Below are 26665 nucleotides of genomic sequence, written 5' to 3'. Positions count from 1 at the left end.
ACCACCCTAGCGCCAGTGTAAACAGGAAGCCATCTTCGCGATCCGACCCTAGTGCCAACTCCGACGCAATACCCACCCACGCCAAACCTCTATCTCCTCCGCGAGCTCACGATTCAAAATCCCCATCGTATGGTTCGCGCTTCGTCCGACAGCTCGTAACATCCACTTCCATCCGCGGGTCGCCCAATCGCGGTGAAAGAGAACCGGGGCGATTCAATCCTCGAAATCTCGACGCCATCGGCATGATTCAGCCGCGGTTTCGCAAGCCGTCTCGCTGGTCGCTTCTTAAGGAAAGCAGCCGCGAACGGCCGCGGCCTCGAGCCGACGAAATCGCGATGGAACACGGAGAGCTCGTCGTTGGATCCCCGAAGTGCCAGCGCGACCGCATCGCGCAGCAGCGGGGCGTATTGTATCCGAAGTAGACCATCGCCGGTGCGCGTCGCTCTTGGCTACGTAATCTCCCCCGCAGAAGAAACTTCCACGGATTACCCGCGCTACATAATTCAACGGCTTAATGTTTAAAAGGGCACGGAGATGGCGGCTGCCCGGGGGAGGGCATATCCCGTGAGATTCGATTGATATTTTTTTACAGGCGGACCCGATCGATGCGCTCGCTGGCGCACGTACGCGCCGGGGACCGTTTCTAGCCCCTCTCTCTCTCTCTCTCTCTACCGCTGCCCCCGTCCTTTATTATTGTACCAAGTGTCTTTTCTTATCGAGCATCTTCGAGGCCCGTTCCACTCTCTCCATATCGAATTCGAGGCACGCCGAGCGCATTTATCAACCTACACACGTTGCGCGCCTTCGACGTCGACGGGGAGGGAGGAACGGGGCCGGGAGAAGGGCATCGGAAGGACGCGGGGAAAAAAGGGCGAGCGAGAGACGAGAGCGAGCTGCGTGGGAGAGCGGAGAAGGGGATACGAATGGAGATGGATGAAAAACGAGGGAAGGAAGCTCGAGAGGGAATGGTTAACAGCTCCAGGTGAACAGCGGTGGAGAGAAAGGATTCGCGTGATTAGAAAAGAAATCGAAAGGGGAGGGGAGCGGAGTCGATGTAAAAGGGAAAGTTTGATCCTGGGGAAGCACAGCGGAGGGGAGGAGGAGGAGGAGGAGGACGTTGGACGGGGGTTGGAAATTGAAGAATGACGGAGGGAGGAACGGATTTCGGCTCGCGAGCCGCGAAAGGCTCTAGAGGACACTTCGGGAGAGGATGTCAGAAAAATCGAAGGGACGTGGAAGACGGAGAATGAAAGCAGAACGGTGGAGAGTAAGGGGTGGCGAAATTGAAACGCGACGTAACAGGGAGGGAAATCAAGCTGGGAAACTGCACAACGAAGATAGCGGGGAGGAAAAAGAGAAAATGGGGATCGATGAGAGGGTAGGGGACGGGGCGAGGAGCAGTTATTCGCGCGAAAGTGACGGCCACGCGTGGGACGCGATCTACTCACACTGGCGCGTGATCCAACGATCACGTACGTGACTTTACACGAACGAGGTCCCTAGGCTCGCTAGCCGAATGTCACTTTTCATTCTGTGTGCCTGCGTTTACGCGTACGCCCGCGCCCACGGTTTCAGCGGCCAGTTTCGGTGATACGCCACCTCCTCGGAATGGAAACTTAGCGGCGGTTACGAGTCCGCTGGAATTCGTACCGATCCAACGAGTGTTTCAGCTTCGGCTATAAAACTGCTCGCGCAGGGGCCATTGGCCGGGTTGGGCTTTTTGGCCCCGAGCTCTCGGCAGAAAGAAAAATCTGTAAATTCCGTTCGCGTTCGGCTATCAAATGCACAGTGTGTGGAATTCAATTCGCACTCACCTAAGCTGTCCATCTTCGATAAGAAGTTATGTGCATACTTTCAACAATACCTACGTAGGGGAAAGGTGGGACAGTTGATCAGCGGGGATACGCTATCACATCAGTTTTTTAATTAATATATTGGCAATTTGTGCCTGCTGTGTATGTTTGCGTTATCGCAACACTTCGCGGTGCAGTTTTCTTTTGGGAGTATAGAATAATGGTGTTAGAAGCTTCGATCTTTATTTGCAGCCAAAAAGTAAATATTTCGGTCTGCTTGTTTCTCCTCCTTTTCGAATAAATAGCATCTTCAACGATTTGAAATATGTTAAGTAAAATCAGCCATTTCTGGCCTATTAATGCTATTTATTGATTGAGCTAAATATTTAACGTAAGTTTCATTTTTCATCTTTTTCAAATCGAGTGCATCGAGGGATACTTGATCAGTGTGTGAGTTGGGATACTTGAACAGCTGAAAATGCCCCAAAGAAAGTGAGAAGGAAAATCTTTTATTCATCATCATCTTAATCAGATGATATCTAAGTGAAATGTCTTTTAAGAATGCATTTATGTTGTTTTATGTCACAGAGTTTAATTCTTCGGTTTTTTTTCAGTAATTCTTTCTAGTTATAGTTTACTTTCTTTTTATGATATTCCTTTTATTTCACGTTATTGACGAAGATAATAATTTTTTTTAGAACGTTAATGTGTTATTTACTCTTAAAGTTCACTGATCAAGTCTCCCTAACCGTTTGATCGAGTCTCCCCTTCAGTGGGGGATACTTGTGCATAACGTCACTGCCAGAAAATGTTGAAATTCAGTCATTAAAATTAGTCATCAGCTCTCAAATTTGTACAAGTATATTGATAATCCTCTAAGAATCACAACTTACATAATTAAATACAAACAAAGCAAACCATTATTATTATTTTACTAAAAAAGCAAAACTGTGATCAACTATCCCCACCTTTCCCCTACTCTTTCCTGCATAGAAACTAAAATCAATCTCGAGTCAACTGACCGGGCAGTTGGTATCAATTTCCCATCCAGATTCGGTTCCCTGCGCGCCACTAAACTCTACCAGCCACGATTGGTAATCTCTTACAGTTTACACAGTCGAGCAAGCATTCGCGGTCAATTCTTCCTCGCGTCCACCAAAAGTCGAAGCGCGTTTCCATCTCGCACGACGCTCCTCCTCTCAACCATCGCGCGAGCTCGCTTCGCAAAGCTCCGGGGGCGCAGACATCGCGGCGATTCTTTAACCGTGGCGCGTAATGACGAGGATGCCGCCTAGGAGGTGGAAGAGGAGTATCAGAAGAGCGTAGACACTGTGAAACGAAAATTCCGGCGCAAGCAGCGCGTGGTGGGTTCGCATCCATCGACGGAGATAAAAGCGGCGTACCGGAGCACGGTGGAATTAGAAACCGACGGGGGGAAATGCAGAGGGAGAAGAGGAGCGAGGCGAGCAGAAAGAACTTATTCCTTTTCCCCTCGGCGCCTCGGTCGTTCTCGGATCGGCCGACTAACAGGATTTCATCTGCGAGCTTCTTGGAAACGTAGCGAGACGCGCGTCCGCTCTCGGTGTTCCGTCACGCCCGCGTAATGACGACGCCGCGTATGACGTTCACGAGGAAAAGGGAGGCCGGGGAGGAGCGGTGAAACGAAAGCTGCAGAGAGCGCTCGTCCCACGCGTCGCTCGCGTGAAATAGAAGCGCGCGCTCCGCGGAGGGTCAACGGCTCTGGCTCGAGATATAAACGAGAACCAAGAGGAGAATCCCAGGAATAAGGTGCTCCCTTCCCTGCCGCGGCACGATTGTCGGAATATTCCCTTGCTGGATAGAAATCCTGCGTCGCGTTTAGAAGAGAAACCGAGTCCTGCAGCGAAATCGATCGAGCCCTCCGCGCGATGAACGAGCAGAGTCCACGAGCCGTCGTTGTAATCCATTTACTGGCTACTAATAATAGCCACTTTCTCTCGGCTCTGCTCGAGCGTCTACTCGGAGACGCGTCCCTGTTAACGACACGGGCGGAAGACGCGGCGCGGCGGACGTAGGAAAAGCTCGGCCGAAGCCGACGCGGTGGTGTCGGGTGAGTCGCCGAACCCCTCCCCGCCGGCCGGAGGGTGGCATCAAACGAAAACTCCGACGCGTCCGACGAGTTTGTATCGAGCGTAGGAGGTAAAAGCGCGCGCTAGAGGATACGGAGGGTCGAGCGGAGAGGAGCGAGAGGACGCTGCGAGTAGTACGCGGCGAGCACGCAGAAGGGGACAGCGGAGGAAGACAGGGAGTTAGCCGGCGACGACGGCGAGCAAGAGGAACGAAAGAGAGCCGGGGCCCTGCGAAGTCGGAAAGGGACGAGAGGAGGGACAGAGAGGAGATTCTCTATCCTGTTGGAGCAGCGCGATGCTGCCTGGTGCTGGTTGCTGCGGAACGAGCCTGGGACGAGGGAAACGAGGGACTGCCGAAGGGAGGGGAAACTGCCGCAGACCGAGGCCATGGTAGGCGAGGTGAGGTGGCAATCAATAAATATACAGAACCGGCAGAGAGCGAGAGAGCGAGAGACAGAGATGGAGGGAGAGACAGAAGGGGGAGAGGAGATCGCGGTACCGAGAGCCAGCGAGAGAAAGAGAAAAGGACAGCCGAAGGGGGTGTGAGAGAGAGAGAGCGGCGAAGGGGTGGAGAGAAGCGCTCGTCGCGTCTGTCCGACCGTCGGTCCGTTCTTGCGTCCCCAAAGCCCCCACGAATCTAACCGACGGCCGAGAGAGACGGAAAAAGAAAGCGGGACAGAGGATATACACGCCGAGGAGGAAAGAGAAGGGAGGAAGGACGCGGGAGAAGCTTTGCCTGAAAAGACAGGAGCAACCCGGGGAGAAACGTGGGACGAAGGGGGCACGCGGTGGTCCAGGAAACGCGAGGAGGGACGCCGGGTCAGAGGTGAGGCAACGAAATAAACGAAATCCTATCCCCGCGCGATGGGAGAGATCCCGAGAGCCCGTGCTCTCCGCGAAGGGGGCGAGGAGCTCCGAAACCCTGGGCCTCCGAGAGTCCACCAACCTTGTTTCTTTCGGCGGATCGAGGATGCCGGGCCTCGTCGCCGACGTCTACAGGCTCCTGGCCACGTTTTTTTTTTTTCTCGGGGAGCGCAATCGGAGCGAGACTGGCCGGCGCGGCGAGCCCCGCGAGCTTTGTTATTACCAGCATCGCGAGCTGCGGTCGGGCCGAATGCCCGTCGAAGGAAACCATCGAGGGCCGTGGTATCTGGGTACGCGCGTCTTGTAATTCGGCTTGCGAGCCTGATGGGTCATTAACGTATCGACTACCGACTGCGGACCGCCTCGGTGTGGGCACGGTCCAACGGTACAGGTCTGAATCGAGCTGTCGCAGAACGGATTGCAGGCATCGGTATTGATTGATGCCGCACGAAAAGCTGCCCGTTCCGAGGCGAAGTTCCTGCGACTCTCGAGAGACCGCGGAGGTCTCTCCCCTCCTTCGAGACCGAGGCGAGCTGTCTTAAAAGAGATCGTGAATTTTCTCTGGGTTGAATCGCCTGCGAACCTAAGCCGGAAGAAGGAACGCGCGAAGCGGGCTGGAGGGTGAATAATTTAATTTCAGCTCGGGCACAGATCCGAGTTGACATTGTCAGGTTAAACATCGGTAATGAAGACGATCTGGGGGTAACACCGTTAACTTTAATCAGTTAATAGCACCTGGACAGATGGAGTCTTATCAACGTTAGAGTGGCACGTGGTCCTCGAGAAAATGTCTCGGTATTAAATCGCTTAAAGTGAATACTTGAATGAAATACAGTTTAATCGGCGTGTGTGCGTCAAGTATCGCGCGCAAGAGAGGCGTAAGTATATCCTCGTTGCTCGAGCAGGAGCGAGAGAGAGAGAGGGAGAGGGAGAGGGAGAGGGAGAGAGAGAGAGGAGGGAAAGAGAGAGAGGGGGAGGGAGGAAAAAAGGAGAACAACGTGAGAAGGATCCTCGAATCGCTGGAGGAAAGGCTAACCACCGACTGAAGGGCTCGATCGCAAACGTGCAAGTAGTGCTAATTAAAGTAAGTGGCCGAACAGTGCTCTTCGACGAGAGCACGTAGTTGTATACATGTATTATGAACGGCGTGGCTCGGCTTCTTTGAAGAAAATAGCGCCAAGAGAGGGCTTGGACGATATTCCAAGAGAAACGAGAGGCTGAATGGGCGCGATGAATCGTTGGTTTACGCGCGAACATGCCACGGCGATAGTGTAGCAGTAGCTGAACTCGAGGAAATTATATTCGAAGAAGTTTGCTTGATCTAATAACGTCGAACTTCCGCATGGTACGTAAGCTCCACTTGCCGGAAACGGTGAAAGGGGATTCTAACCATCGCGAAGGCCAAACGTTACAACTGTTCCTGAAACTTTCAATCTTTGGATCGTCGACGACGTATTACGCTCACCGAGGTCGCTTCGTTGTACGAATGACCTTGGGTGAACTTGAACGATCCCGCATTATATATGTCACTGAATCGGCAGTCGTTGCAGAAGATTTACTCGTCCGCCCTTTACCGATTCGCGTCGATGAAAATAGCTTGATTAACGAAGCGCGGCACTTCAGCGGCAGGTGAAAGAGATAGCGTCGATAATCTCATTCGATATCCAACGCCTTTGCCCATCGATCGCGTTATTATTAATGGCCGCCGTTTGATTCCCCCGATCTTATTCCTTTAAACGCACCCCTGCGCTCGTGTCTCCCGTGCCGTGTAATAAATTAAGCAAATAGAACAATGAGCCAATCCGCTGAAAACTCCGAAGCACCTTCTTCGATCGCGTCGACACCCCATCAACATTCACGCCTGCTTTAACGGTCTCCAATTGGCTAAGGAACACCCCAAAATGCCGTGAAATAAACCGAAATTCCACCCTCCCTCCCGCAAGATTAAACACACAGATTCCCTGACCGGAGAACAAACACCCAATCCACGTTCTACGGCAAATAGGGGAGACCGGGGCTAGTTGATAGGTTTTTCAGTTTTCAATGTTTTTCGTTTCTGTTTGAATTAATTACTTGATAACAAATATGCCAAAATATACTTTGGTCCTTCCCCTTTAATAAATAGTAAGCGAAAACTTGAGAAAGTACATACAAAGTGAATGAAAATATGTTATTTGGGTGATCAATTTGTATAAATCAAAACTATTTACTTTTTCTCTATATAAATTAAAACAGTTAAAAAACGATTGTTAACGTCAATGTACACACTCGTACGCTGGATCGTAGGAAAGAATTGAACAACAATGGGCCTGATGAATTAAAACTAAGCAATTCCTACAAGCAATTCCTTATTAGCCAAATCAATTGCTTAAAAAGCGATTACTTAAACAAAAAAGGAATTTCTTATTTTCATACGAATAAAAATCATAAGGAATTGCTGGTTTTGCTAGACTTTAAGCAATTCCTAGGCAGTTTAGGTATTCCTACAAGATAAAGCAGATGCCTGTGTTTTTATTCGCACGAATTTAAGCAATTCCTAGTGAAATATTAAGAAAAAGCAATTGCTTACAAATCTTCAGATATCTCGCTGAAACGGAGCTACATGTATACGGTGTCGAGATAATTCGTCTGTATCAACTTGCTCCCCGTATCAACTAGCCCCGGTCTCCCCTGCTTCCCGATCTGCTGTGGGCAATTTACATCGGTCCGTGCAAATAAGTAAATGAATGAAATGAATGAACCCAAGGAATGCCGAGAGTCGGTCTTGCGTTCATCGCTGCCGAAACGTGCCCACGAATTCGTCGTTGTCGCTAATGGAATTACCGTGGAGAACCGTTCATCGATTTCCTAGGGCGCGCGTGTCAATTAAGCCGTAGCGTCGCGACGCCTTCGCTGCAGGCGAGTATGTAACGCGACCTGCAGAGAGCAAAGGAAGAAAGGGACGCGCGTGGACGTAAGAGAAAAGAAAATTGGCTTACCGCTGAAGAGCGCCGTCGGATCGAGCAACGGATTGGCCTGGTCCGCCTGGAGTTTCTCGGAGGCGGAGGTGGCGCCCGGAGTCGCCGTGGTCGCTGCTTCGCCTCCTCCACCTCCGCCACCTCCGCCCGTCGCGGAGTTCTCCTTCTCCATGCCAGTCCCCTGAAAACGTGCATCAGCGTTTCGTTAGACCCGTTAACTTCGTATGCTGAGTGGTCGACGGTTTCCTTCACGCTGGAGGGTGGAGGGAACGGAGCAGGATGGAGGAGAGGAGAAGGGTGGTGGAGTTAGAGCGAGCGGGTAAGCGAACATTTTTGCCGGGGTCGAAACTGATGGGCGCTCGTGGCAGGGGAGGAACTGAGCGAAAAACGAAACAGGCGAAGCTGACCGGCGTGAGTTTCTTTCCGGGTACAGCGAGGATTGAACACTGGTAGATTAAGGGTGAGTTATGGACACGGATACGGGGACAGATCTCGGGGACCTTAAACGCTAATCGATCCTCTAACTCGTCCGCGTGGGCTTGATGGTAGCCGGGAAGGAGATGCCTTGAATCCAAAGTAACAGACGTCGGGGTCTGTTGGGTTCGTGGACCGTGGAGGGACGACTTCCTTTTAAAGAGAAAGACGAAGGAAGAGGAGAGTGATTGGAGGAATTGGTGGAAGTTCTGTCGGAAATACCGATACCAGCTCATAACAAGGAGGAGCCGAGGGAAAAACGAAATAATAGAGCTGACCAGCCAGAGTTCTACCGGGGTGGGTAAATCATCGCCGCGGATACAGCTGCATGGTCGAGAAATCCTCTGACAAAGTAATTCATTGGTGATCGTTAGGGAAAGAAGAGCGTCGTCTGCGCTACGTCTGGATTCCGGTTAATTATGTTAATACGCAGACGCTCCTCTTTCGCTCCACTCTGCCTCTCCGCCGTTTGGTTGCGCGCGAGCCAACAGTCAGGCACAGGGAGACAGAGGCAGAAAAATCCCTCGGTTAATATTTCAGTCACGCGCATACGTAAGCGCTAGTCGGTGTCTCGCATGTTCATTCGATGACTGTTTACCAGTCGAAGAAAGGCTTCCTCGGGCGCTTTAAATAAAGGCCGTTCTCCCCTCCACGGTTTCCCCTCCAGCGCCTCGATCAGCTGACTGCCACAACTCCCCTCCTACGGCCGCCAGCTGTTGTATAAATATACACGGTTACAACGTTGAGTCAGGTTAGGCTGGTGCCTAGGCTAGACACCGCGTACACCGGCACAGCCGCTGGCACCGTTATTATCATACAGTAGGCGGGTATTATAGCTGACGCGCGCGTATCGTCCACGCGTCCACGCGCTCGTCGACGGACGCCGCCGACGGACGGCACCGTCGCGTTGTTACACGTGTCGTTATGGTTCGATCGTGTCATAAATCTCCGTCGGCTATACGTATCTGGGTCGAGTGACGAGTGCGTGCGCAGGCCGCCGGGGTGAGACTCGAGGAGTCGCGAGTATCGTTACTCGCGGGCGATCCCCGCAGGATGTTATCGTTCGAATCGAAACGCGGTATTTAGGAGGACATCGTCGCTAGTCGACGAACGACGAGACTCCCACGCATCGTTTTAAAGTGGAAGACCACGGCACGGGGAAGCCTTTTGCTACTAATTGAAGGACGAAGCCGCTCTCGCGGAAGCCTTCGATCGCCGGAAATTGCCTTGGACCGTGTTCCCTGTTCTCTCGGCAGGATCATTGGAACTCTGCCCTCAGGCTAGTGGAGAGATCGATCTGGGACTCTTGGTTCCTTCGAGAATCAACGAGTCATCCAGAGTGAAACATTGAACCGAGTCTGTACTACCCTCGTCCTCCTTTGCCTGCGCCACAAAGCGTTAATACCCCACCGTGCCCATCCGCCCGGCGCGAGGGTCGAGGGGTCCCTCGACCAGGAGTTGCTAAAAATTCGCCGCTCACAGTGGCAATATTCCCCGGATACTCGAGCCATGCAGAGAATACCAAAGTCCCTTGTACGAGCGTCGAATTCCCGGTAGCCGGAATATCGAGAGATTAGGAGGCTGTCCGCTGCGGCGCTGCGCCACCCGCTTGCTTTCCAGTCGCGCGAGCACTCGGAGGTGCTTGTAAATTGGCGAGGGGGAGCGAGAGAGAGAGAGAGACAGAGAGAATGAGAGAGAGAGAGAGAGAGAGAATGAGAAAGAGAGAGAGAGAGAGAGAGAGAGAGAGAGAGAGAGAAGGACGGCGAATAAGAAGGAAGACTTCGGTCAGCGAGAGAGAATGAAGGGACTCCAAAGAGGCAGCGGGGGTGGCCGGAGGGGAGAGGATCGCAAGACGAGAGCAAAAGGAAACAGACGCTGGACCCGACCATCGATTTCTCCAACGGCGTTATGCTCCTCCGACCAGGAAAAACTTGCCGCCCGAGGATCCGCGGGTATTATACCGCCGCTGGGAGAAAAATGGTGGCCGAGGAGGTTACGCCGGGCAATCGAACGCCTTTGTACTCGCGTGACGTACAAATACGTCGGCCTGGCAGCGTTACTTCACAACGCAACCGGTCGTTCTTCCGAGGGCTACACGATCTTCGACTCGTGCACGGTTCCTTGCAATTCTGTGCGTCGCGATTCGGCGGGCGTGTCAGCTCGTAAATTATTACGCTGGGAGACAGGAACAGGAGACGTTCTTTAATTTGCTATTTTTTTTTAAATATTTGTGACGTGTTTCTTGTGCCTCTTCAGAGAGTTGTCCAATTGGAAGTAATCCGTGTTCTATAATTTCTGCACGGCTTTAAACTGTAATAATTTGAAAAGTTGGACGAAGTTGGAAATGATTCTTACGTGATTACATAGAGGAAGATATGCTGAAAATATTTCAATTTGGTAGAACGTGGGACTTTTTGGGACTTTAATGATATCCTCTCTTAAAGTGAAGAATCTCGAAAATTTACCATACTGCATTCAGCATTATGTTTTTAATGGATTATTTACATTGATTACTAATAAAAGATGCCATTTTGTCGCACAAGACTGCCCTTCAATTTAAAAACAAGCAATTTTCACTACTTTCCTCTACTATTCGACTTCCCTTGTAACTTGGAAACGAAAAGTTTTCTCAACATGCGACTTGAACCACTGAAAAGAGTATTAAATAAAGTACCAATTAAACAGCTATTAAAATTTTTTACAACAATTAACTGAAAAAAATTGAAAAAAGAATAAATAAATAAATGTAAAAATTATTAAGTTATACATCATTAGAAGGGGGCGATTTTTCCCTATTTTTTGGCATAAATTTCGTTTCGATATCTTATTTAAGTGAAAAGCTATAGACAAATGTCACCAAATTCTTAATTCCAGACCACTGTGCGCCGTCGTCACCCCGCTCTTAATTGCTATTACCACGTTCTGGTAGATGCCCGACTCGAATGCTTGTGTATCGGAGCGTCAACGGAGATGCTCGTACTTTCCCGGCGGAGGCGTTACACATTGAGACGGCATTCCGCGCGGCGGTGCGCGCCGCCACGGGCGGGGGATTTTGCGTTACAATCGCGCGTCTAGCTACGCGGCCCGCTCCTCGGCCGATCTTCAGCGTCGCCGAAGGTCTGAAACAATCGTGACGCAATCAGAAACGGACACGGATCGCTTGGCAGGAAGCGGCGTTAAACGAGAGAGACCCGGTGACCCACATCTCGCCCGCTCCAAATCTCGCGGCGTTAAGCTAACGTCGAATCGACCGCGGACGCATTCTGCTTTTCCGACTGACAATCGACTTCCGCGGGCGAAGGTCAAGCCGGCGCACCTCGAGGAAAAGGGTTATTTATGTGCGACGGGCGATGCAATACGGCTGGCTAATATCTTCGCTCCAACGGCTTTGGCGAGACAGAAGGATGCGGGAGGAAGGGTGCGCGGGGAGGGCGGGGGGGCTGGGAAGAGAAATGGAGCTCGCCACGGATGCTGGCCGTGTAACAATAACATGGAAATAGATACAGGGGACAGTCTCGTATATCTTGCCCAACACGCTGCCGAGCGCCGCTTTTCTTTTCCACATGCGCGTCGTGAAAAGTTTATCGGTTATTGCGGGGCGGGCATAGTGACCCAGACACGACTATGAAAGTTTTCCCAGGCTGCGCGGGCAGGGAAGTTCGCCCCGTTTATGATTGACCGCCCGCACACCCTGTCGACCATCTTTGGCCGTTCTGCGGAGCTATCGATTCGATCCGCGAATATTTCCCATCGGACGGCGTTTTCCCTAATGAAATTTAATGAGAGTTTTCCGCAACGGTTCCGCCGTACCGAGACCGTGACGCCGGCAAATTTTGCTTTGAATATTTCGGTAATATTGCTCCTGGGCGTGCAGGTACAACAGCCTGTGGATAACTCGGCTCTCGTTTTCTCGATAAATAAGCGGCGCTATTTTCGCCAACCATTTTCCACGCGCCCCGTACATGGCTGCAACGACAGCTTTGCCCGACGAAGCGGGAGGAACGTTAAACAAAGCGGGAATTATTTACCGACCAATGTGTAGGACAAACTCCCGCGTCGGTTTATTTGCATAATGACTTATATTTTATTTACAGATTTCGGTCGCTTAATCGAGGCCCCGTAATCCTCGCTGGTCGACTTCTACCCGCTGCGGAAAATGATACTGGTTTACCACCGTGCGTTCGCGCGAAGTGTAACACTCGCGTTAAGGAGGTTTAGGGTAATTGTGGGAGAAACCGTGTCTAGATTTTGCAATGAAAATGTTTTCCAAGGATACATAGTATTAGTTGAACATCTTGTGATTCTACTAGCATTAAAGAAAAACAAAATTTTAATGTCTGCCACCCTTAAAAAATTGAAACTAAAAACATCCCTTGGTAGGAGAGACGCCGCACGTGCGGTAGCGGTGTCGCATTTCGAAAAACGTTTAATTTGGCATTTAAAGCTTGTTAATTCTAACTTTTATATATAAAAAAATAGTAAAAACAAAGTGAAATGAAACATTTTTATTTTATGCAATTATAAAATTGGAAAATTAAATGCGTAGGGTAACTCGGGGTAATATGCCACCGCAGGTAATATGCCGCTTCTCAAAATAATTTTTTAAATAATGCACAGATGCCGTTAACATTTGCGCTAATTCCGTTCGATTTAGTGTAACTGCTAAAACGACAATAGATTTTGGCTTTTACCTTCCTTTATTTCCAGTAAATCCTGATAAGTTATAAAAGTATCGTCTTGATCTAATTTCAGACTGCAACTAGAATGCAGATCATGCATTTGTGTGAACAGTTATACAAAAAATCAATACATTATGACAAAGTAGACTAACAAACGAATTTTACAACCTCTCGCACATCCGTTAGCACTATGTACTTTGTGGAGAGATTTTCAATCCTTCCTTTTATGACCGTGTGGAGTAATATGCCACGTGTTTGTCGGTATAATATGCAACAAACTAATATTTTTTATAACTCTTTCTATTTAATGGCATCGAGTTGTTTTTTCGTATCAGAACCATGCCTAAGAAGTATGTACGAACTTCAAACCGTGCTGCTTGGCCAGACGAAAGTTTAAAGGAAGTCATTCGAATGGTGAAGGAGACTCGTACTACAATATAGAACAAATTTTGAGAATGTAGATATTTTTTATGACAATTCGAGTGATGCAGAAAATGTGCAACTACTGTGCGATATGTGAACTATATTGTTACGATAAAAAAAAGGACCTAAATGTGACTGGGTAAAAACTACTTGTTGCAAAAAGTGGATCCATGAAGACTGCGTAGAGATTGGGGACTGTTTAGTTTGTTAGAAATAGCCCACAAATGTGATTGGATTATAAGACTATTCATTTAAAAATAAATAATTTGCCTCGAGATACCGCGTTAGCTATTTTAAAAAGCTTTTTTGATATTTTAAACATTAAAAACATCAGTTAAATCGACTTAGTTTCCGAAACAGTACGGTATCAAAGTGCGGCATCTATCCCAAGTAAAATTGCGGCATCTATCCCAAGTAAAATTGCGGCGTCTATCCGAAATGCCCGGGAGAGGGGCCGCACTTTTGTATTTCCACATGCTATGTCGAAAGTAACCGATTCTGCCAAGGAAATATTCTACAAGGTCTCTTTAACGTATTACAAAAATTGTATCAAGAAAGACCATGCATTTTTAGCTACTATGATAGTAAAAATAAACGCGACATATAACTATTCAGGCAAAGTGCGCTAGGCTTACCTGGAAAAACAGAAAAATCTTTAACAATAATACAGAAAACACGCTTGGCAAACCGACCCACATCAACAGCCTCAAACAAATGAAATCGGCAATGGTGTGCTTAATTACCGACATCCCTGAAATACCGATAGTGCGGCATCTCTCCCACGATTACCCTACATCAAGTTCCATACAGTTCCCTATTCCTCCGGCTTTCGTGATTTTTATTTTCCCTCTTTCCTTCCACGGGTTCTGGATATCCTCCGTTTGAAGCCCGGAGTCCTCCGGGCGCCTTCATTATCAGACACGCTTGCAGACACCGGAGCAAAGCCCTAGCCCGTTGCGTAAAATCTGCACGGCTCCGTGCATCGCGAATCGACCGAACGGATAGGGCTGGCCTGTAATTGACGCGGATAAAACAGTGTCTCCGCGTTGCAACGGACAGGGCGTAATTCCGCGAAATGCCTGGACTCTGCGTTAACCGCGATATCGTTTTCCGATAGGTGAGCGATTGCTGAGGGGAGCCTGGAGCCCTTGCTCCTCTCGAATCTTCGCTGGAGCAACTGTCGGGTGCACGGAATCCCCAAACGCCTTGGCAACAGAAAGAATCAACTCCTTCCTCGAACCAGCCCGTGAGCACCAAAGCTCCTAGGCCCTTCAAATTCCCGTCGTCCGCAATCGTCCCAAGCAGCCATCAACGCGAAACGAAGCGGACCTCCCCTCGGACTACGTCGAAAGACGGGGGCGAAGTCGTCGTTACGATGAATTTTCCGCGGTTAGCAGGAAGAATAACGCGCAGCGCAGCATCATCATCCGGCCTCGTCGAAGCCTCGCCGAAGCCTCTGTCTTGTATCCTCGCGGACGAGGATAGCGAAGCCTGTCCTATGGCATCTGCGTCAATTACAGGCCGACTTGGCCGTGCAGCAGGGCGAGCGAGAGCGGGCGAGGGAGTATACGCGGGCAAACGAGGACCTCGGATCTTGATGGTTTCGCGGAGCGGAGCTGTGTCGGTCGGCGGTGTGCGAACCGAGGGAACCAGGGGCGAGACAGGGACAGATGAACGCCGGGCCAGGGGGTACAGAGATGGAACGGGGGGTTGGGAAGAGACGAGGGACGCGGAAAAAGGGGGAAAAAGACAGGTACGTGTAGACGGAGAAATATACAGGGAACGTAGAGCGGAGGAAGCCGGCCAGAGAGATCCGGGGGAGAAAAAGAGAGGACGAGAGATATGGTCGCAGGAGGCGGTGGAAGAGGTGGAGGAGGAGTAGCAATCAATACAGAGCCACCAGAGCAAAACCATCCCTCGACTTCTCTCTCGCTCTCTCGCTCAGTCCCTCTCGCCCACTCCCCATCACCTATCTCTCTCCCGCCGCCGATGTTGCTTTCTATCGCGGCCGCTCCATCTTTCTCTGTTCGCCACCCTCGCTCTGCACCCCTAACAGCCACGAATACGACGGTTATACGGATGCTGTAGGGCACAGAGCGTCGCTAACAGGGACTTTCGTACGCTTCCACTATGGTTACCCGCGATTGCGAGCGATCGTGCGCGCGCGAGCGTACGCAAAGGCGGCCGCCGTGTCGTTACGCGCGAATCCCAGCTCGAGCATCGCGCCCGATGCGATCAGGTTTTTCGGTCGAGCGGAGAAGCAGGGGGTTGCTGTCCGGGGATGGCCCAGCCGGGGCACGTTCGATTCTCGTGCCGATTCCGGCTGGCCTCCCTTTCAATCGCTGCATTCAACCCCTCGCGCAATAACAACGATGGGGAGCCGTGGTCACTCGAGGTATCCGAGGAATTCGTGGCTCTGACTCGCGAGCCAGTTAGAAGATAATTATTCGGATGCATCGGTGGTGGAATCTGGTGATAATGATGCACGCGAAGGGCGCGCGACGCGCTTTCTTCGGGGTACCGGAGTATGGGAATGTTGTCGTAGTAAAATGACTGGGGATTCGGACGAACGGGCGGTCAAGGATCGAAGGTCGATTCATTGTACAGCGATTCACCTCTCAGCTGGAGAGACTCTTGGGATTTCTTGGGAAGTAGGAGGAATCGTGAGGTATTTCCCTTTTACGTGTGAAATAGCAGTCGGGGAATTTTGGAAACGAAAGTTTCGACGATTTTCAGCCGGCATGAATGGGCGAACGATACCCGAGGCACGGGAGTAGAAATTCCTCCCTCTCGTGGCGAGTGAACCAGTCGGGGCAAGTAGTATTGTTCGAATAATGCTACGTACTTGAGCCGATAATTACACGGCGCGGTTCAATGCTACACAATTCAAGGGTAAAGAGAAAGGTTGTTCGGTTGGACGTTCGCGATCCACGTGAACTTGGATCTGGCAGACCTTGACTCTCCCCGCTTCGCTAAACCACCTCTAATGAAATGAACGCGCATCGCTTCGCCGTTGCGTAAAATCTCCGCGGATAAGCGAGCGCCAGGCAAATAGGCGCCGAAGGATAACGCGTGAAATCCCACTGACAAGCCGGCAGAGAAACATCGCAGCGTTCATCTACGAGTAGGGAACACAATCCCGGCCATTATTCTCTATCCCGGGATTTCGGGATTTTTTAAAGTCTATATCGGGATTCCGGGACTAATCCCGGGATTGGGTAATAGAAAATTTCAGTGATTAAAATGATTAATTATGTGCTAAAATTCTAAATCTTTATTTAAAGCAAACAAACTTACATTCAATCATTAGTCTGAAACATAAGCTAAAATCGTTCCTCGCAATAAGACAGTGGAACAATGATGAATAATAACGTCTCGATAAGTAGATAATATCAGTAAACCATTATGAAGATTTTTGGGAATGCGAACGAAGAAACAGCGAAGCACCTAAAGTACGTACGTACGTAGACAAGTTGCGATTTGCAACTCGCGCGATACCGAAATAGCGGAAAGTCAGAATTTCATTGTAAAAATAAATATGGTGCGGTTAGTTGTATGCGACTTAACATTATTATTTAAATAAATCATTATTATTATTATTGTCCTTATTATTATGGAATCACTATGTTTATTTATTCTGTTCATTTTTATATTTTTTTTCAGGTGTTCATAAAGTATTTCATATTTTTAAAAAATCCCAAAATTCTCGGGATTAGTTACATTAAATCCCGGGATTTTTGGAATCGAAAAAACAACCGAGATCGGGGGATCCCGGGATGCCGTATCCCGGGATTGTATTTCCTATCTACAAGCCTCTCTCAAAAGTAAAAAAAAAGAAAGAAGAAGCAACGATATTATTATTATTATTATTATTATTATTATTATTATTATTATTATTAATATACGGGAAAACCCATAGTTTACAAATTTCTATACAGTGAATTATTGAGAGTTTAATTACTTACGATTAATTACGAGGCCTCAACTCATAGTAAAAGCTGGCTCCACGAGGCTCCATCGCACCTGAAACACAGAAACACGCGTCCCCGTTAATACCTCGTCGTCGGACAATCTCTGGGAGCTCCTATATCATCGTCTCGAGCTATTAGTATGCAAACGGACGGCCATTAAGAGGTTTCCGTCGCGGTTGCATATTAACTAGACCGCTTTCCAGTCGTTTATTGTGTACAGCTCCTATAGTTCGCGTCGTACGAATTGCCACGCGTTAATGTATTTTCTGAATATTGACGAGTCCTCTTCTATGGCGATCCTGACGATCGCGGGACGTCCGATTGCTCGCGAGCGTTCATTCATAGACTAGTCGAAGGTGGCATCAATGAACGAAGCCTACGCCTCCACGCTACCCTATGTGAATGAAACAAAACTATAATAGCTTACGCGATTAGCATCATTCATATTCATAGAGCATCCATTTCGTGGTAAATCACAGAGCTGCTGGCGATAAATATTTATACGGGGACACCGAGCCGACGGCCCGGGAGATGCACCAAGGGTAAATATTTAATTTCACCGCTTTCGGAAGTTCGCGATGTAAACAAGAGGGATAAAGTTTCTGCCCGGAAGAACTTGGATGATGTCGAAACGGTATCGAGAACAACGGGGACCTCCTCCCGCTGTACTGTGTTCGACTACTGTAGACAAACGACTACGATTAATATTTAGCATGGGTTCCTGCAGTTTATACCGCTCCAACCACCAGGGGGCGTGAAACCTGACATTTCGTAGATGTGTTCGGAGTAGGGCTGGAACTATTCGAATAATTTAATATTCGAATATTTGATGCTGAGAATAGAGACAACACTGTGCTGCTTGGAATAAAGTGCTCAAACCAGTGGAATGGTTGAACTCGCAATTTCGATAGAATAATTCGTGGGGGAGTTAGCTAAGGGGCGGTCTTAAGCTCGCGATTGGCAGTGCCCAAGTTGGGCCACCTAAATTATAGTACATCGAAATCCTCAGAATCGTTTAGACGAGACTGACCAATTCCAGTCCTCCTTCCCTCGCCCATGATCCGCGGACGAAAGTAATACCGCAAACGAGTAAATTGATTTCGAGCTGGGGACAAGCGGTGGTAACATTTGTCGAAGCTCAACGACGGTGTTCGTCATGACGAGCGGGGAAGAGCGTGGCAAAACGTCCGTATAGGCGTTCGTTAATACGAAATCAATATTATCGCCCGCCGCGTCTATCGACTTCGTTCCGGAGCTCGCTCGAATTTCTGTCAAGCGATATTCAATGATTCACTCGGCGAGGTCGTTGAAAAATGAATTCTGCAAACGAGGCTAGTGACAGATCGATCGCGGGCTCGTTTAGGGTTTGGGGCTTGTTTCATGGGTGATTATTCCCCTGAAGCGTGTCCCCAAGACGGGAATCGGCGATCCCGGGGTACTTGAGCTGGCTCACCAGTGATGAAACTCTGAAAGTTTCAGCTGACAAGGGACGATCCCGAACCCGGAAATTCAAAAAATTTTGAAACTTCATGAATATGTAGGGAATTTCCCCCTGATTACAGCGCAATTTTTATTTGCTGCCCAAATTCACTCTAAGGGGGTTGTAATTGACCCCTGAAGATCCGGTTATTTTCTGATTTTATGTTACAACGCGTGAACTGTAAAATAATTATTTTACCAAATGATAGATTTAATTTAAAAAAGTAACTTTTTTTCTATCTCTTACTGTTCACGAGTTATAACACAAAATCGGAAAATAGCCGAATTTTCAGGGGTTAATTTCATCCCGCTCGAGTAAATTTGGGCAGCAAACAAAATATGCGTTGTAATCAGGAGGAAATCCTATAACTATTCACAAAGTTTCAGAATTTTTTTAACCGGTCATTTTGGTAATCACGCCGTAAAATTCGGCAACATTCAGGCTTTTTCTCTCAGTATTCACTTACGTGGCTTACGTGGCTAATTCCGGCACCTGCGATAGCGGTACTCATAATGATTAAGAATCAGCTTGGTTCTTTTGTTTCAGATGAGTCTGCGAGCTGAAATCACTCCCGCCGTCTTTTCAAAGGCGCGATTTTTAACTCCAGATAACATTGAAAACACACAATTAAAAGTGTAAGTAAAAAATTGTTCCGTATACATTACAAGTAGCTTAATAAATGAAAAAAGTTTCACATCGTTATTCATTGTATTCACTGAGAAAGAAAAACCTGAATGTTGCCGAATTTTGCGGCGTGATTACCCGAATGACCCCTTAATTTCCGGGTTCGGGATCTTCCCTTGTAGGAGAGTTTTGTGTGATCGTGAGGTAACGGTGAGCTGAAACTCATAAGTTACCAAAAAGGAAGGAAAGTAAAGAAAGTATAGAGCATTTGAGGAAGATTAATTTTACTTAATTTAATTTAATATTACTTAATTTCGCTCTTAGTTCCATATTTTGATTCCCCGCACGTTCTCCCTTTACTTTTCCTCGATTTCCTTGCCGATTCTTTTTCCACGCAAACGTGCCAGCGACAAGGGGCGCGGAGACCCCCGCTGCAACCACAACCTGGATATAATCCAAATTCTGTCGCATTAACCAAACCACCAGCCTCGGCTGAAGATCGGGAGGCGATGTACCGTCACGTAACGGTATTATGCCAAGGGGCTCTAATTTCTCGCGCGGCAAGAAATCCCCGGGAATTTCGCGAACACGTTCCCGATTTGCACCCTCGAGAACCTTCCGCGAGGATCGCGATGGATTTCGGCGCCGCTCCCCGATACGCAGCGCTCCTAGAAATCAACACCGACGTACCCGCGAAAGAGTATATCCAGTTGGCTGCAGTTGCTCGCAAAAGCTCGTAGTAATCATCGAAATGAACAGAACGGTGTTGATAAACGCGAGGTGCCAGGGGCGACCATTTTGCTACCGTATCTCCTCTGTTTCCAATTACTGTATTCTCTGCCTACATTGTTGTTTACCTCACTCTTTTATTTCACCACTCTGAAACGGTTAATTCCGAGACCCCGCGCGCGCCACCCGCTACTTTCCCCTGTTTATTTCCACGAACGTTGCCCGCGTGGAGAGTTCGCCTCCCGAATTCGCGAGCACCCTGTAATATAAATGCACCCGAATTTTCAACCAGCAGCCCGACGACGGGGTAGCGAAATTAATTCGCGCGGCGCACTTACAACTTCTCCTCTCCAATTTCGGTCACGTCGCGAGGAAAAAAGTCACGGGCCCCGCGACAGGTGGACTAATCAAATCACGTAGCAAACTATGTAATTCGCGTTAATTGAAGCGGCACTCTGGAGAGGTAGCACGTTCGATATCGCATCTGGACGAGGAGGGAAAAAATCTGCCTCGTTTATTTAATTGATAGCCCCCAGCCTGCTCCGAGCCGAGCTCCGCAGCGCGTGGAAAACAATTTTCCCCGTTGTCACGAGGATTAAGGATTTTGACGACGGTCGCGCGACCTCCAGGCCCGCCTATCTGGCGTCGTTAATTCATTAATTAACGAGGGATGCCCTTATCTGTCGACGGCGATAACGACGCGGAAATCCTGACCTGGCGCAACTCACTGCAACTTCGAAAGGTCTGGGGCGTGCTTTTCGAAGAGCAGATAAGAGCGCGACACGCTGGAGGGGGGCCGTGGACCGTTCTGAGCATCGCCCGACGGTCGATCCGGCACGGGACTCCGGAAAATTCTAGGGACTCGAATCAGCTGTAGCGGGGAGAATAATTTCTAAGGTATCGAACGTGTCCGGGGAAGTATGAATTACTATCGGTACGTAATTAGTTGTCTAGTCTCACTCGGCCGTTACGGTAATTCGAAGCGTTTGTTGCTGTTACAAGCCGATGCATTATTCATACGACATGCAAATTTCAATAGGCGCGCTTGCGGCGCGTACGAACGCGCGTTACGTGAAAAATACGATAATGCGTGGCAGGGATGTGTCGCCGTGAACGAACGAAAGTAGTCTGTTGACCGCGCGCAATATGAATGGGTTTAACGTATTCGGGCGCGCGGGGCGGCGTTTTATTTGCGTCGCAACCTTCTTTTATGAACACGCGAGTTCCTCGCTGAATCGAAGCTGCGAATTGTCGCGCGGTAACGTGCGGTATGGGACTTGTTCGGAACTGCTGGCGATACGAAGATCGATCGTACACTACCTTTCTAATCACGTCCATGGGGCGCAGAAAGAGGCCCGCGCATCATCTCGTCGACTCCCTCGACTCTTTTCTCTCGAAATCCTCCAGCAACGAGGCAATATTATAGTGCCTCTCCGAGATATAGTGACTTAGGTGTGCAGTCCCTCAGCGGGGTCTTACCCAACCCTAGTACCTCTTGCAGGACTGTATTTAGAGAAGATCAGGACAAAACCGGGGCCCTAACAGAAAATAAAACAGAAGTTGAAGATACGGTTTATCATTATTAAAAGACATCAATTAAGCTTTGCTACTGGCTATGAAAAATTGTCTCATATTAAATACAAATACATTTTAGTAAGGTATATGCACTGCATTAGAACAGTAGCGGAGAATTTATGAATCGATATAATAATTAATCAAAGCCTAATTGATGTCTTTTAATAATGATAAACCGTATCTTGAATTTCTGTTTTATTTTCTGTTAGGGCCCCGGGTTTGTCCTGGTCTTCTCTAAATACAGTCCTGCAAAAGCAGGGTGTCGGGTAAGACCGCGCTGAGGGACTTCACGCCTAAGTCGCTATATCTCGGATAGGCACTGTACGTCGCGCGACCCACGTGACGAGATTCAGACGTCATATTTCACGTTTAAAAATCCCTGCTCCCCCGCGAGCCGCACTCCTCTTGAGTGGAGTAATACGAAAACACAGTGACCGAGTTACGTTAACCTGTCGATACAGAGGCTCCAGGGGCCAGCCAGGGTGCCGATTAGTTTCCGGCGTCGGTTTAACTCTCGATAGGTACGGTAGCTGCAAATCCACGGGCACCGGTGAAAGTAAACAAAGGACCATACAACGATATATCCCGGAGTGAATTCCAAAAGTTACTCGTGCATTCCAAGAGTTGCGGAGTGCAACGGGGCGGGAAACAATTAGGGGATCAGCCGCTCGTGTGACTTTGGAACAGTTAGCAACGCGCTGCAGGAGTTACACACGAGCGACGGACACAAATATTAGTGAATTAAACACACGGCGCTGTCCTCCGTCCTGCGCGCTCTCGTTCCACCCGTAGCGTCCAGGAAAACACGGCGCGCCTTAATTGCATCGAGGGGAGGGATCAGAAAAACAGCCAGTCCGCGCGTGAACTTTGCGAATTCCATCGAAATGAACGTACCTGCTGAACGGCAGCCGAGAAAGATTCACCGGGGACGAAGCTCCGCGGCCGAGACGTGGAAAGAGGGAGAGAGGAAGCGACTGCGTCGCGCCGAGCGAGAAGGAAACAAATATGCATAGCGGGTGGGTGGAGTAGGATGGTTCAACGTTCCCGGGGAGCGGTAATATATCGCGCGAGTGCAACGAGAGACAGAGGCTGAGTCATCAATACAACTTTACGCACGTACGTGCAGCGGCCCCCGTTCACCACTACAATCCCATTCATAAACGTAAAGGCCGCGACTTACGCACACCGACGCTCGCGCGCGCGCGCCTATTAAAGGACCGTATGTAAATGCGTGCACGTGCGCCCGCGCACGTGTACCTGCAACACCGCGTACACTATTCCCCTAGCGATCGCCATACGAGCCAGCCACCCCCCTCGGCGATGTCACGCTTCTCACGGCTCCGCCGAAATTCGAGCTTTCCGCGTGAAACCTTAATCACGGGTCAAGTTGCACCGCGACGTTTAGGGCGGTATTCTTAGTCGCTGCTTATTCTTAAGCGAATGCTTAAGCACGCGGCATCCTCTGCTGACCTAGAAGCTAGTAAAGCATGCCGAATGATCGAGCATTTGCTTTTAAGAATAAGTCGCGAGAAGCTTTGAAAGCTTTTATTAACCCTCGAGCGGGCGCGCACTCGGTTCACCAATCCGCGTATTTCTTTGTTTACGTCTCGGGAAGATAAACATTCTTGGGTACATTGCTACTATTCTCCCATCACATTTGATGAAAAGTTACTAACATCGACGGGAAAACCGTTTCCGAAGTGTACACTTTATATATAAGGGGCTAAAATGATTATTTTCAACTGGTGAACCGAGTTCACCACGCGCCTGGTCGTGTAACTCTCACTGGCGCGCCCGTCCGAGGGTTAAATACCTATCCTCCGAAAACTTGGAAATTCGAAAAGATCGATGGGGTCGCGTGACAGCGGAAGATCGAAGCTCCCGAAGGAAGAGGACACCTCTTCTTTTTTTTACAGAAATCAGCTTTTAATTCCACTGACTTTTCATTGTGAAAATTAAGGGTGCGTTGCAGCCACCGAAAGCCGGTGATTCGCAGTGACGCGCGAGCGTGTTGAGTCCATCGCTACACGGTGCATTCCGCGAGTACACACCGGCGTGCACACAGCGAAACGACGAGGAGGGAGGGCGATACGTGCGCGCGGCGCACGTACACGGTGGCGCGTAAATGGAAACGCACGAATACACGCAGGTAAGAGGCAAGCAAATGGGTTGGCTCTCGTGAGCGAGAGACCGAAGAAAATACATAACCCTCTATTTTACGTGTCTGCCTATTGTGTGGGTTGCGGGGACGCACGCACGCGCGCCCGCCTGTGTGTGTGTGTCCGTGCGCACGGACACGCGCGCCGCCGTCGGTACGTTATTCATCCGAGCCGTAGGTACGGAGTATATAGGTCTGGTGCGTGTACGTGTGTGTTTACACACGACCTTCCCCATGTACACGGGTATCTGGGTCAGTGTCTTCCTCGAGAGCGGCTTTTCGAGCCTCGATTCGCCGTTTCCCGCCACGATTTTCCTTGATTCCGTTACCTCCCGCCTTCCTCTTTTTTCTTTCGTTGCCAAGGTCAGCTGTGACGACCCGTCGCGCTACCGATTTCCCAAAACGCTCCGATTCCCCTATTTCCTTTCCGAGAAGAGTCTCGTTTGCTTTGCGGCTCCTTGCGCGCTGAATTTCCAAGGAAACGGTAGCTCCGTCCTCTCCCATTGAAACGCGCCGTTCGGTGGTTGCTGGTGGAACAACGCGAAGGGGACACCGAGAAGGAGCGGTTATCGCGAAACTATATTACCCCTCTGGCGCAGAGCGGTGCATTATTTTTGCATCAGCGGCCCAATTATTCAACTGCATCAATCGTGGCTCGTTGAAATGTCGACGTGGCAGGGCCCCCCTCCCGAGAATACGATATTATCGCGGTGCTTAAGCAATCACGATAATAAGCATGAATTAATTCCACGGGCAACACCTCGTGGTACCGCGGTGCCGGCAATCGGACACGTCTTGTCGTAATCGTCTCGAGTGCTCGCGATCGGCCGATGTGGGTGAAGGCTAATGGCCGACCTCAAAGTTTTAATCGACCATTTTCGCGAAAAACAACAACGCTCTGCTTTTCTCGCGGCACTTGGTCCGGCGAGTTTGCTGCGGAGTAACACGGGCGAGGGTGGAAGATACAGAAACGAGAGATCGATACCCTCGCGGCAGGGGAGGCATTGTTCCTCGGCGCCCTTCGCTGGTAACTAAATCTCTGTTTTAATAATCTCCCGACTATTTGCGCTTCCTTAGGCAAATATTGTACGGGGAAAGTAAAGAGGGTTTCTTTACGTCGCTGTTAATTCCGATGATTAATTAAAACGAGCTGGCGCCGCTATTGAAAGATTTCTGAGAATTAAAGTAGAGCCGAGCGGAGGGAGCGGTTTCCATCGGAATGATTTGATTTCACGCTGAAAGGCGTTGTCCTCTGCTCGAGCGCGACACAGTTGCCGAGCCCAAGGAGAGACCAGTTACAGGCGCGCGGGCGCGCGACGGCGCGCTAAATCATCGGCTGGCAATTAAAAATAATTATTGGATGGGATCCGTGCGAGCGCTGCTAAAGATGGAGAAGCCGGTGAACGGTTGAAATTCAACGGATCGATTAAAACGAGGCGGGATTCAAAGGGGAAAACCCGTGGCTGCGGATTGAACGCCGCGAGGTTTCGCACCTGTACGCACGTTCCAGTTCTCAGAGAGTCGCACGGCCCACATTTCGCTTCGTCGCCAGCCATCCAGCCCCGTTCCGCGCAAGCAGACCTTGCGCGCCTTCTTGCCTCGTGTGTCGCTTTTCTCCACCGTTCGTAGCCCGGTGTCTCCGGCCGTCCTCCAAATGCCACGTTCATCCGCGCGGTTTCTTTTACCAAGCTAGTGCCCTTCGAGCATTTCTCGGGCGTATCTCAGTAGATGCCGCAGCCGGCTGAAAGGCTGCCCCGTTCAAAAGTGCGACCGAACCGAACCTTCAAATAGTTCGGCGACAATCGAGACTTTCAGTGGCTCGAACCTTTTAGGAACGATGGTAGGGGCTGCGGAGTGACGCGAAGAAATCGGTCAGCGGCTCGATTAGAAGCGGGAAAATCCGCTCGAGCCGCGTCAAGATGGAACGAACCTGGCGGAAGTTGCGCAGCGAAAACGCCTGAACGGTATTGCCTATAAATCAGGCCGGCTTCGTCCTCCCTCTCCCCCTCGATCGCCGTCGTCTTTCGCCATCCTCTCTTCCCCTCTGGCTTTGTGCTCCTCTCTTTTCTCGCCGTTGCACGCGCGTCCCACATTTTCGAGCAAGAGACCCCCGCCGATCGATCGACCGGTCGGGCGGATCGCGCACGAAGCGGGAGCGCGGCTCCTCGCAACCGCGTGTCACGTTGCATCGAGCTGCATCGCGGCCAGGGCTTCTAGAGAATCCCACTGCAACTGACTTGGCCGGGGACCTCTCTAACAGTCCCGACCACTGCAATCGGTACAGAGCGTAATCGAGTTGCAGCGTATTCGCGAGATGCACGTATAGAAAGCTAACGAGCAAATTATCCCTGTAATTTCAGGCGATCGCGACTTCGCCCGAGCCTGCGAGCTTTTCAATAATTAATGCGTTAAATGTGTTTAAAGAGAGACACGAGTAAAATAATACCTACTTATTAGCGAGCGAGTGCGTAGGGTCGAGATGAGCGTGTAGGGTAATTGTGGGACAGTTGCCGCACCTTACGCGAAATTTTCACCGTGTCTGAATTTTCCAATGAAAATTTGTTCCAAGGATACATATTATTAGTTGAACATCTTCTACCACTACTGGCATTAAAGAAAGCCAAAATTTTAATATTTGTCACCCTTAAAGAATTGAAACTAACAATCCATCCATTTTTTACGAGAGACTTTTCCTGTCTGTTATCATCTTCCTTTTCTCCGCGGCGCTCGCGACAGAATTTCGCCGCAGCGTGGAATCCCATCCGTCGCGATATGTTTTAATTCCGCGGCTAGTTCTCTCCGTAACGTGGTTATTTTTAATTTGCGTGAT

At 49.6% G+C, this 26665-nt stretch overlaps 1 protein-coding gene across 18 annotated transcripts in view; it reads right to left on the bottom strand.

Annotated features, from left to right (window-relative positions):
• LOC143369254 (bromodomain adjacent to zinc finger domain protein 2B) overlaps positions 1-26665 on the bottom strand; it is a 144096-nt gene that overhangs the window by 34848 nt on the left and 82583 nt on the right. For 16 of the 18 annotated variants that reach the window (XM_076812957.1, XM_076812964.1, XM_076812960.1 and 13 more), the window contains one exon: positions 7744-7903. In XM_076812957.1, coding sequence (XP_076669072.1) covers positions 7744-7903 — 160 coding nt within the window. Of the gene's footprint in view, positions 1-7743; positions 7904-17263; positions 17322-26665 lie in introns of all 18 variants that reach the window. The other 2 variants (XM_076812962.1, XM_076812963.1) reach the window with 1 other exon arrangement.

Source organism: Andrena cerasifolii, chromosome 5, assembly GCF_050908995.1.
Source record: "Andrena cerasifolii isolate SP2316 chromosome 5, iyAndCera1_principal, whole genome shotgun sequence".
NCBI lineage: Eukaryota > Metazoa > Arthropoda > Insecta > Hymenoptera > Andrenidae > Andrena > Andrena cerasifolii.
This window is presented reverse-complemented; position numbering and strand designations above follow the sequence as displayed.